Raw genomic sequence first — 12,550 nt, 5'->3', positions numbered from 1 at the left:
CTGCCTCTAGCGTGTCCAAATCCTTAACAACCTTATATGTTTCAATAAGAACCCCTCTCATTCTTCTAAACTCCAGAATGTACAAGCCCAGCCGCTCCATTCTCTCAGCATATGACAGTCCCGCCATCCCGGGAATTAACCTGGTGAACCTACGCTGCACTCCCTCAATAGCAAGAATGTCCTTCCGCAAAGGCCCAGTCGATGGCAACATGTCCATGCTCAATCAGGCAACATTGGGTTGGATCAGAACTCGGAATTGGGACAAGGCCAGCTTTGATGGTATTAAATAGGAACTTGCTAACGTTGATTGGAGTAGGTTGTTTGCTGGGGAAAGAGCGTCTGGAATGTGGAAGGCTTGTAAAAGTGTGACGGCAACTGTCCAGTTAGAGTGAAGGGCAAGGAAGGTGGGTGGAAGGAAATCTGGATGATGAGAGAAATTGAGGCTCTGGTCAGGCAAAAGGAGGTGCCATGCTCGAGTGTTATCTCACTTGACTTAGTTTCAGAAGTTTGAGATGGGGTTTATGACCATCTTGAGAGCCAGAGAATCTGCTGGAGTTTAAGGGAAGAGTAGGAAAGAACTGCAGATGCTGGTTTAAATAAAAGATAGACACAAAATGCTGGAGTAACTCAACGGGGCGGGCAGCATTTCCGGAGAGAAGGAATGGGTGACGTTTCGCACCGAAACGTCACCCATTCCTTCTCTCCGGAGATGCTGCCCGCTCCGCTGAGTTACTCCAGCATTTTATGGGACGCAGCTACCAGCCTTGGAGGGCATCTACAATACACGGTGCCTCAGGGAGGCCATCAGCATTCATAAAGACTCCTCACACCCTTGCAATAGTCTGTTCGAACTTCTACCATCCGGCAGATGTTACAAGGCCTTCTACGCCCGCACCTCCAGACTTAGGAATAGCTTCATCCCCAGAGCTATAGCGGCTCTGAACCGGTCCTGCTGAGTGCCCCCCCCCCCCCCCATGAACTGTCTGCCTCGGATGGTCATGTCACACATCAACCCAACACAGACCTATTTGCACTTTATACTGCTTTAACTATTTTTTTAAATCTTGTCTCTCTGGGTGTCAAAATTTTTAGCTAATTAAGTTATTACATCGGATGGAAGTTGCATTCCAAATCTCGTTGTACCTCTGTGCGATGACAATAAAGATACATTATTATTATTATGTCTGTGGAGTTTAAGAGGAAGCAGCTCGTCAATAAATTTGCCCCCTCGCTTCCCAACGCATCCAGAAGTCCCTCGTACCTTGGTGGGCAGCTCATCAGCAGATGGTGCCTCCAGCTTAAACTTCTCCCCATCGACTCCGGTCAGAAAATCATGTTCAGGATCGAATTTCAAGGTGCCAGCAATGGCAAAGGCTGTAACGATCTGCAAAAGACAAGAGCACAAGCACGCAGTCAGCAGCTGCTATTTGTCGGGTCAGTAGACCAGCAGATCACCTGACAACAGTAATGTGGCGGGAAACACAAATCCCCGCTCAGCAATCGACACAGAGTTGTGATATTCAATGATCATTCTGACACAGTGGCGCAGTGGTAGAGTTGCTGCCTCACAGCTCCAGAGACCCAGACTCAATCCTGACTACGGGGGCTATCTGCACGGAGTTTGTACATTCTCCCCGTGTCCTGCGTGGGTTTTCTCCGGGTGCTCCGGTTTCCTCCCACACATGTACAGGTCCGTGCAATGATGTACGAGTCTGTAGGCTAATTGGCATGGTGACGTTTCGGGTTGAGGCCCTTCTTCGGACTGAGAGTCAGGGGAGAGGCAGGGGGAGAGACACAGAGATAAGGAAGGGCAAGGATTGTGTCAGTATTCTCCTCCGATGCTTGTCGTACCTTACTTTTCCACCTTTCTTCTCTCTCCCGTTCCGTTGCATTCAATTGCTCACGTCTGGCCTGGACTGGGAATGTCACTGGACTTGTTTGAGAGTTAAAAGCAAAGCGACACGTGCGTTGTGGTGTTTTACCTCGGGTGACGTGACGAAGGCGTGGGTGGCGGGGTTGGCATCGTTGCGTCCGGTGAAGTTCCTGTTGTAGGAGGTCACAATCGTGTTCTTCTCGCCCATCTTAACGTCCTTCCTTGAATGGAATTTTTAAAGTACAGAAACAAGTGAAGCTCAAGAGTAGATTAAACCGTAGTAAAAGTAACACAAAAAACCCAGCAAAACACCAGAAATCTGAAAACGCTTGGTTTCTTGGTTCTCCAAAATATTCCAAATGGAATTTAAACTGGAGGTGGTACCTCATAGTGGTACCCCATCTCCCCCCTCCCCCACCCCTCTCTCCTCCCCCTCTCCCTCTCCTCACCCCTCTCCCTCTCCTCCCACCCCCATCCATCTCTCCCCCACCCCCCCTTCCCTCTCTACCCCACCCCTTCCCTCCGCCCCCTTCCCCCTACCGCTCAGCTGACCTGCTGTTCAATCTTGCATCACCTGCAAGATCTAACAGTAGCTTTTTGTGGGGTGGGGGGGGGGGGGGGAAGAAGAGTTTCTTGCTGAGTAAACTCCAACTTGGTATTGGCGAGCATTTATCCTGCACAATACCAACCAGTACCACAGGCAGCAAGATAAACTAATTTCCGACCGGCCCTCGGGCTCAGTGCAATGAGAAGCAAACAGAAGTGTGATCACTTTACCTGTCCCACTGTCCGATGCAGGGCCCACAGGCATTGGCAAGAACAAGCCCACCAAAGTCCCTCAGAATTTGAGCCTGCGAAGACAGAAAATAGTGTTGAATGTTAGCCTCCACCCAATCCACACTTCCTGCTCACAACAAAGCATCTCCTTGTACAAAGCCTCCTTGCTTCAAGCTGCCGAATATAAAAACTAGACCAAATCATCCATCAGTTCAAAGTAAATGTTCTGCAGATTAATTGGCTGCCTTTATTACACTCCAAACTGGGGAATTTTGCAAGTGGTAGGAATTGCAGCATTCTTTATTATTTTCCAAATTTAAAAGCCGCATGCCTACACTTGCAACCCTGTGCAAGGCTGTCTGATCCCAATTTGAAAGCACAGGACAAAATATAAATTCACTCCATCATTCCTGCCCTTTCCCCGCCACCCACCCCATCTTTCCAAAGACAGCGTCAACTGCTCAAAGGAATTTTAGGCGATCGCTACAGGCAGATTTATTATTAAACTAGACGGTCGGTGGACCCGTTGGGTCCCCGTTTGATGGCGCCAGAGATCCCCGTTGTGAGGCGAGTCAAAATGACGATCTCAAAATGGCGGTGGGCCCGGCAATCCTCCCCCAACTGCGCACGTGTGGCTGACGGGTTCCCATTGTGACGCCACGGTATCCCTACCCAACTGCGCAGGGAGACCGGCAAGTGAGAGCGCGACTGCCAGGTTTATTAAAGTTTAAAAAAGTCAATAACTTGTAAAATATAACATCAATCTGAACGAAACTTGCTAGTTCACATCGCAGGTCAATGGTAAGGTGGGCCTAAAATAGTTGCGCTATCTTGTACCGTTTTTGCGGCGTTTCGGGAACAAATACAGGTACAAACAAAGAAGATGAGAGTTCTGGTAATATATGGATGACGCATGTGGAAATTATATGAACGTTGGTGAATAGAAATTCAATAGCCTTATGAAACGGACTAATCTGGATGCCAGTGAAGTTCCCTTGGTTCAGAAGTGTACTTGCATACTCACGTATCCATCTCTCTCAATGGTAGCACGGATCTGCTCGGAGCCGGGGGTTACGGTGAACTGGGACTTGCACTTCAGCCCGTGCTTGATTGCCTGCTGGGCCACTGCAGCTGAACGGCCCATATCCTCATAACTGCTGTTGGTGCAGCTGCCGATCAGACCTGGAAGACAGAAACAACGTTCTTTAGTACTGACACAGTCATAGTCATACAGCACGGAAACAGGCCCTTCAGCTCAACTTGCCCACGCCGACCAAGGTTCCCCACCTGCACTGGTCCCACCTGCCCGCCTGTGACCCACATCCCTCTAACCCTTTCCTGTCCAAATGTCTTTTAAATGTTGTTATAGAGCGCCACAGGAGATCCTTCTTCCCTGTGGCTATCAAACTGTACAATACCTTCCCCCTTCTGTCGTGGGGTAGACTGACTCCCTCTCCTCCCCCCCCCACCCCACTTCCCACCCTCTCTCACCAATTTTTGCACATCCCCAATTCTTTGGGCAAGTTTTGCCAAAGGGCCTGTTTCCTGTTTCCAAACTGTATCAGTCTATACAATGTTGAGAACCACATTCTGCACGCTGTATCTTTCTCTTGCTCTACCTATTGTACTTGAGTTTGGCTTGACTGTATATATGTATAGTATCATCCGATTTGATTGGAGAGTTAGATTTTAAAGCTCTTCACTGTAGCTTGGTACACGTGGCCGTAATAAACCTCAGCCCATGACACTGAGAATGTAAAGGTCGACGAAAATAGAATTGAGTGTAGAATGAAAGAAAAACTATTAAAAACTGCATTTGAACTATATAGGGAAAAAACCCTTCAGTTTGCGAGCTGTGATTGATCATCCCCACTCTCTTATTAACTCTCTTTACAAGCAGCTTATAAGAAAAAAAATGTACCATCCTGCTTGAAGAAGGGTCTTGACCCGAAACGTCGCCTATTTCCTTCGCTCCATAGATGCTGCCTCACCTGCTGAGTTTCTCCAGCATTTTTGTCTACCTATCATCCTGTCTTTTACACCATCTCCCTTGGATACGCCTGAATGGATCAACCGGAGATGGTGTTTCCTTGGGCCTCATTGCACTGATGGGTAAACTTTTAAACAGTTCAAAGAAACACGAGCAAAATTAAAAAACATTTACCAAGACGACTTCAAGTAGTCAAGCAAAAAAAAAAGAGAGACAAGACGTTTACAATAAAAAGGTACAGATAACTGATTGAGTAAGCAAACTAAATGGAAGTCTGGTCCAGGAGAAGGGCATCTGTTCATGCTGAGAGCTGCTGGGGAGCAAACGTCACAGGCATTAAAGATTCCCACATAAGGGAATATGCCACAGGATGGGCAGACGGCTTATCCCATCCCTTAATATATAAACAAATGAAGGCAGAACTGGTCCAACCAATTATAAGATAGCACAATAAATCCAGAAATAGAAGGACGATGAATGGAGCAGCTGGGCTTGTACACTCTGGAGTTTAGAAGGATGAGAGGGTATCTCATTGAAACGTATAAGATTGTTAAGGGCTTGGACACGCTAGAGGCAGGAAACATGTTCCCGATGTTGGGGGAGTCCAGAACCAGGAGCCACAGCTTAAGAGTAAGGAGTAAGCCATTTAGAACGGAGACGAGGAAACACTTTTTTCTCAGAGAGTGGCAAGTCTGTGGAATTCTCTGCCTCAGAGGGCGGTGGAGGCCGGTTCTCCGGATGCTTTCAAGAGAGAGCTAGATAGGGCTCTTAAAAATAGCGGCAAAAAATCCGCCATGATCACATTGAATGGCGGTGCTGGCTCGAAGGGCCGAATGGCCTATTCCTGCACCTATTGTCTATTGTCATCACACAAATATTAAAGTCAATATGTAGAATTGAAACAGGCCAGTTAGCCCAGATGGACTGAACTGCTCTCCAATTGAACCTCCTCTCATTCAGTTGCACGTCACTGTACCTGGTTGGCATGTTTAACCCACTTCCCCCCCCAGGTACATCCAGACACATTACAGCAGGCCCAGTTTGTCAAATGGTTCAGTACTCCCAAAGCCGGCAGGCGGGAAGCAGGTGCAGAGGAACCAGGACCCAGCGGGCAGGAAGGAGCACGGAATCCAGGGCTCCTTGGGGGAAGAGGAGGGAAGGGAAGAGAGTGCAGGATCCAGCCCCTGGTGGGTGGCAAGGGAACCATTTACCCAACAGCAATAAAATCCCAGAGACTAGAATTAATGGTTGATTCACTCAGGTGTACCCGAGAGCGATGGTGTAAACGACATTGCAGCAGAATGATCATGTTTTTTTCTTTACAAGCTGCTAGTAAAGAGAATTAATAAGCGACAGGGACAATCAACTACAGCTCACAAGTGGGTTATTTTAATATGCAGTTTAAATGCAGCTCAGAGATTCAGGGCAGTCACATGGAGGCAGACAGCATAAAGTCATCCACGCCGACTAAGATCTTTCAGCATTTTGTACCTTTGGCTAACTCCATATTGAGGAACCCGTAACATCCAGCGTACGTACGCCTCAAACCAAAGATAACTAGCCAAATATTGTGTAAATAAGGGGCCTGTCCCACTTACGTGTTTTTTTCAGCGACTTGCCAGCACCCGTCATAGTTGCAACAGGTCTCCGAAAATGTTCAACATGTTGAAAATCCAGCGGCGACCAGAAAAAGGTACAACTCTTTCAGGCATGTCACGGGGTGACGCATGTATGGTCGTGAGTAGTCGCCCAAAGAGTCGTGCCTTTTTCTGGACGCCGTTGGATTTTCAACGTTGAGTATTTTCGGAGACCTGCTGCGACTATGATGGGTGCCGGCAGACGCCGAAAAAAAATCACGTAAGTGGGACAGGCCCTTAAAAGATGTCTGCATTCGGCTGTTGTGCTGAATACACCTAGTGCAATCTCTTTCTGCACATTACAAGCTGTGCTCGCTATGCAGTGAGTTGGAGTTATATTCTTATTAATGTTGGGGATGACAAAGGCGTCATATAATTGCATGCATTTTAGTTTATGAAGAAGGAAACCTAAATTTTAAGCCAGAATAGGAGGAGTGTTAACCATGACAAACTGCAATACCTTCTCAACAAAACCGTGCTCACTCACTACTGAGCAAACAACCCAAAATGGCAGCAGAAAATGAATCACAAGTCTTCATCTGACTATCCTCGGTAAAGGAAAAAACAACAACATCATTGCATTAAACTCATGCCCACACAGCCCACAGGCAGTAATTTCTGCCTTTAGTAGGCAGGCAGGCTGTAAGAACAACCAAGGCTAGCTCCATTACCGCAGGGAATATTGTACACTCTCAGCATCTGCATTTTAATGGGGAATCTGTTGAGAGGATTATTGCTGAAGAGGCTGCAATTTAGAATTCAAAATGCAGCCTGCAAAACTAAAGAAAATGTACGTTTCCAGAAGTGATAGGAGCTTAGAATTAGGCCATTCGGCCCATCAAGTCTACTCTGCCATCCAATCACGGCTGATCGATCTTTCCCTCTTCACCCCATTCTCTTGCTTTCTCCCCGATTTATGACTTTATGCCTAGGATGAGATCACAAGACCTAACAGTAATTAGCCACAATGCAGTAAGCAAATGTTTTGTCTGTTTCTGTATGTTATGCTAGGTTGCATGTATAAAAATACTCTGCATCTTGCAGCTCTCAAACTCTGAATGTTATCGCATGCAGGCAGTAATATTGTGGCCAATGTATAATCTAATGATACCCCGTCCCCATCAATCTACAGTACGCACAATAAAAGTCTGTTCATTACATTTAATTAGCTCTAACTCCCCGTTCCTTGGTGGCGCAGCGGTAGAGTTGCTGCCTCACAGCGCCAGAAACCCGCATTCGACCCCAGCTACGGGTGCTGTCTGTACAGAGTTTGTACGTTCACCCCGTGACCTGTGTGGGTTTTCTCCACCACCTCCCAAAGTAAGTAAGTAAGTAAGTTTATTGGCCAAGTATTCACATACAAGGAATTTGCCTTGGTGCTCCACCCACAAGTAACAACATGACATAGTGACAGTTACGAATGACTCTGAAAACACTAAACATTAATAATAATAATAATAATAATAAAACATTAATGATAAAACACAATTGATCAAGATGAACATGTTTGTAGGTTATTTGGCTTTGGTTAAAATTGTAAATTGCCCCCCATGTGTGGGGATCGCTGGTCGGCGCAGACTCCCTGGGCTGAAGGGCCCGTTTCTAGGCGGTATCACTAAACTAATCCGTGCATGCCTTCCTGCACAGTTCCACTGAGACCCGGCACATCATCTAACATTTTGCGGTCTTCAGAACATGATATTGATTTCAACGATTCCTCGGTGACTCGCTTTCTCTGTTTGTATCAGAAGTGGCCAGTTAAGCTGCTGGTTACCCATCTACAACATTACACAAGGCTGTTTCCCTCTCCACTGATGCCGCCTGATCTGCTGGGCATTTCTAGTTCATAACTTCAGAATTAGGCCACTCGGCGCATTAGGTCTATTCCGCCATTCAATCATGGCCGATCAATCTTTCCCCCCTCAATCCCATTCTCCTGCCATCGCCCCAAACCCCGACACCCTTGCCGATCAAGAATCTTATCAATCTACACCTTAAAAATATCCATTGACGGCGTCCACAGCAGTCTGTGGCCAAGAATTCCACCCTCTAACTAAATTAATTCCTTCTTATCTCCTTTCTAATGCTATGTCCTTTTATTCCGAGGACATGCCCTCTGGTCCTAGACTCTGCCACTAGTGGAAACATCCTCTCCGCATCCACTCTACCCAGGCCTACCACTCTGGTCTGCACTTCACAGCCTTTTCATATTCCTTTGTTTTCTCTCTCTAACTACCCTCACTAATCTATCAACCAGGTGGCTTCGTCAGCAGCCTATTACAGAAATCCTGAGCCCAAGATATAAGAAATATTCCCTTTATCCCATCTCTCCCCGCTTTCTCTCCTCCCCCCCCCCCCTCCATCTTGTTTCCAGCTTCCTTCCCCCCTACAACAATCAGTCTGAAGAAGCAGGAGTAGACACAAATGCTGGAGAAACTCAGCGGGTGAGGCAGCATCTATGGAGCGAAGGAAATAGGCAACATTTCGGGTCTGAAGATGGGGTTCGGCCCGAAACATTGCCCATTTCCTTTGCTCCATAGTTGCCTGCCTCACCCGTTGAGTTTCTCCAGCATTTTTGTCTACCTTCGATTTTCCAGCATCTGCAGTTCCTTCTTAAACAGCCTGAAGAAGAGTCCTGACCCAAAACGTCACAGGTCTCACAGAACCCCGCCGGAGAGAGGGGGAACACTTCAAAGTAGGCACATCTTGAGGAGAATTTGCTGTGGAGAAAATTTCAAACCAAGGAACTGCAGTCTGAACAAAAGGTCCTGACTCAAAATGTTACCTATCCATATCCTCCAGAGATGCTGGCTGATTCGCCGAGTTACACCAGCACTTTATGCTATGTTAACTCAGTTTCTCTTTCCGCAGATACTGCCTGACTTGGTGCGCGTTTCCAGTTTTTCTGGTGCAGATTTCCAGCACCTGTAGTTTTTCTTGATTTCAATAAAAATCAATGATGTGTTCAGATAAGTCCCTTGCAGATTTAGTTGAGTTAAGTTTACAGATACAGCAAGGAAACGGGCACTTCAGCCCACCGAGTCTGCGCCGACCAGTGATCCCCGCACATCAACACTACCCTACACACTCTAGGGACAATTTACAAGTATACCAAGCCGATTAACCTAAAAAACCTGGATGTCTTTGGAGTGTGGGAGGAAACCGGAGATCCCGGAGAAAACCCATGCAGGAAACGGAGCATGTACAAATTCCGTGCAGACAGGCACCCATGGTCAGGATTGAACCCAGGTCTCCGGTGCAGTAAGGCAGCAACTCTACCACTGCGCCACCGTGCCGCCCTCTCAACAGGCCGCCACTATCTCAGCTATCAAGAGGTCACAGTCTATTGACCAAGCACCAGCAGGCCAGGCAAAACAGGGTTGGTCTTAAAATGAAACTGTCCTTACCTACTCGAATATCAAGTGGCCAACCATTTTTCTCAGCCGTTGCCCCAATCTCTGACACTGAGTGCGCAAGGTCGGGGGTGAAAGGACCATTAATAAGCGGTTTAAGCTGAAACAAGACAAAGAAATATCTTCTAGCAACATAGTAAAAAAAAGTGTCATGGCTGGCTTGAAAAGATCGTATACAGGGTTAAGAGAGAGACAAAAATAAACACAACTCTGGAAAACTAAAATAACAGACACAAAGTACATAAAATAGAGAAAACTAGCACCTGGCAGATAACAAGTGATTTTGGCCGGAATGTTCAAAATTATCTATTTATTTCAGAAAGAGCAAAGTACAATTTGAAAATAGACACAAAATGCTGGAGTAACTCAGCGGGTGAGGCAGCATCTCTGGAGAGAAGGAATGGGTGACGTTTCGGATCGAGACCCTGTCTGACATTCCTACTTGCAGCAGCACAATGGAATACGTAAACGTATTACTCTGTAAACAATATAATAAAGGAAAAGAAGCTCAAGCAGTCTGAAGAAGGGTCTCGACCCGAAACGTCACCCATTCCTTCTCTCCAGAGATGCTGCCTGTCCCCCCGAGTTACTCCAGCATTTTGTGTGGGTTTCAGCCCGAAACGTTGCCTATTTCCTTCGCTCCATAGATGCTGCTGCACCCGCTGAGTTTCTCCAGCATTTTTGTGTACCTAGGAATTTCATTGTTCTGTTGGGGACATACGACTATAAAACACACTTGACTCTTGATTCTTGACCTCCATTCGGATGTTAAATCATTTTCATGTCTGTATTTCTTTGTAGAATGGTTCACAACGGCCTCCATCATTATGATGTCAAAGTAGATGGATTCTGTGGCGATTAGCTGGATTGGATTTGTCCTGCTTTTTTGTGATCGGGATATACCTGGGAAGCTTTCCCCCATTATCAGAGAGATGCTAGATGCATTTTAACAACTTGGGTCGAGGCGCAGCGGGTTCTGCAGCACAGGTCCTCGGTGCACATACAGCAGCAATGCAGCCAAAACTAATGCCCGTCCCTTCTGACACCATGTAATCAAAGCAGGAAACTTATCCCTCCCCAGGAAAGGGACGGAAGAAGGGTGAGAGGAGTGAATTATAACTTGACCATGGAACCATAACTTGTCCACTTAACACCAATTGAGGTTGAGGACATGCGTGTCAGTAACAGGCTGACAGACAAATGTCTTGTGAACTGGACACTAGGCAAGCACAAATCAGCCAACATCAGAGGAAGAGAGCAGTGACAGAATTAAAGGATATTCTTTTAGGGAAGAGATGAGGAGAAATTTATTTAGTCAGAGGGTGGTGAATCTGTGGAATTCTTTGCCACAGACAGCTGTAGAGGCCAAGTCAGTGGATATTTTTAAGGCAGAGATAGATTCTTGATTAGTACGGGTGTCAGAGGTTATGGGGAGAAGGCATGAGAATGGGGTTAGGAGGGAGAGATAGATCAGCCATGATTGAATGGCGGAGTAGACTTGATGGGCCGAATGGCCTAATTCTACTCCTATTCCTTATGACATCTATCCAAAGGGTACATTTGATTCCTGCTTCAAATGCTCAGTGTTATTTTTCTGTGATACTGCACCTTCGGGCACACAGAGTTTGGCAGGCCCACAAAAATAAAAAGGATTTCAAAGCCATGAGGAAACCAGCCAAAAAAAACCCGCTAATTTTCAAGAGGAGAAACTGCTTAATCCCAGGAAGCTGTTGACGAGGATGTTTACTCCTGTGGGATTGAAGCTCAGCAGACCGATCAACAATCCTGACGTTCTTCAAGACCAGGTGGAACAAATTACTCCCTCCTGCTCCGAGTACAAGCATGGAAAGGATGACAAAATCTACCTCTGTGCATTCAAGTCCCTGGAAGTGCATGCAAATAGATGTTTTGCAAATACATTTTAAAAAAAGGTTGAAATCAATTAGTTTCTGCACTAGGCCCAATACAATTTTCAGTAGATAATTAAGTTTAGAAAGAGAGGAGGTGGTGTAGTCAAACATCACAACAAACTCAGACCCACATTTTTTCCCCCCCAATTAAATAATTCTTTACAAACAACAAACATTGACTGTTGGCCACAAATTATAATTACATGACCTACAATAATAGATTAATAACCATTTACTTTACAGTTGGCTGGCACTATTAACATACATCTTTTAGATGGGTACATGGATATGTATGGAATGGAGGGATGTGGTTCATGTGCAGACTGACTCAACACTATGTTCATCACAGGCATTGTGGGCTGAAGGGCCTCTTCCCATGCTGTACTTCTCGGTGTTCTATGTTGATTCCACAATTGCAACCATTTAAATGGTGCCTTATTGAATTTAAACCAAGTAGCCTAATTAAATTAAAATCTCTGCTATTCAATGAAGAGCTAAATGGCCTTCTACTGTGAGTTAGCTTCTGGTACCTCAAACCACCCAAGCCTAGAGAATTATCACCAGCGGCATATTCCATATCAGTGGGGAGTCACACAGATAACCCTCTACAGAACCAGGTTGTTCAGCCCAAGTGGTTTATCCCATGTTCATGCTATATGCTTTTCTTCTTACATCCCATTTCACCTCATCAGATGTGGAGTGATCGACATTTAATCCTCAAAAGATATTACTGTAAAAATGTACGGTAGACAAAAATGCTGGAGGAACTCAGCGGGTGAGGCAGCATCTATGGAGAAGGAAAAGGCGACGTATCGGGTCGAGACCCTTCTTCAGACCACGAAACGTTGCCTATTCCTTCTCTCCATAGACGCTGACTCACCTGCCGCATTCCTCCAGCAATTTTGTCCACCTTCGATCTTTCCAGCATCTGCAGTTCTTTCTCAAATTAA

At 46.1% G+C, this 12,550-nt stretch overlaps 1 protein-coding gene across 1 annotated transcript in view; it reads right to left on the bottom strand.

Moving 5' to 3' along the window:
• The window catches only part of aco2 (aconitase 2), a 36,538-nt gene that overhangs the window by 7,165 nt on the left and 16,823 nt on the right, over positions 1-12,550 (bottom strand). Inside the window, exons 9-13 of the mRNA XM_033013560.1 lie at positions 9,685-9,790; positions 3,675-3,832; positions 2,651-2,724; positions 1,983-2,094; positions 1,262-1,384 (exon numbers count right to left, since the gene is read on the bottom strand). Of these exons, the coding sequence (XP_032869451.1) occupies positions 1,262-1,384; positions 1,983-2,094; positions 2,651-2,724; positions 3,675-3,832; positions 9,685-9,790 (573 nt within the window). The remainder of the gene's footprint in view (positions 1-1,261; positions 1,385-1,982; positions 2,095-2,650; positions 2,725-3,674; positions 3,833-9,684; positions 9,791-12,550) is intronic.

Source organism: Amblyraja radiata, chromosome 38 (assembly GCF_010909765.2).
Source record: "Amblyraja radiata isolate CabotCenter1 chromosome 38, sAmbRad1.1.pri, whole genome shotgun sequence".
Taxonomy (NCBI): Eukaryota; Metazoa; Chordata; class Chondrichthyes; order Rajiformes; family Rajidae; genus Amblyraja; species Amblyraja radiata.
The sequence above is the reverse complement of the archived record's forward strand: the minus strand, read 5'-3'. Positions and strand labels throughout refer to the sequence as shown.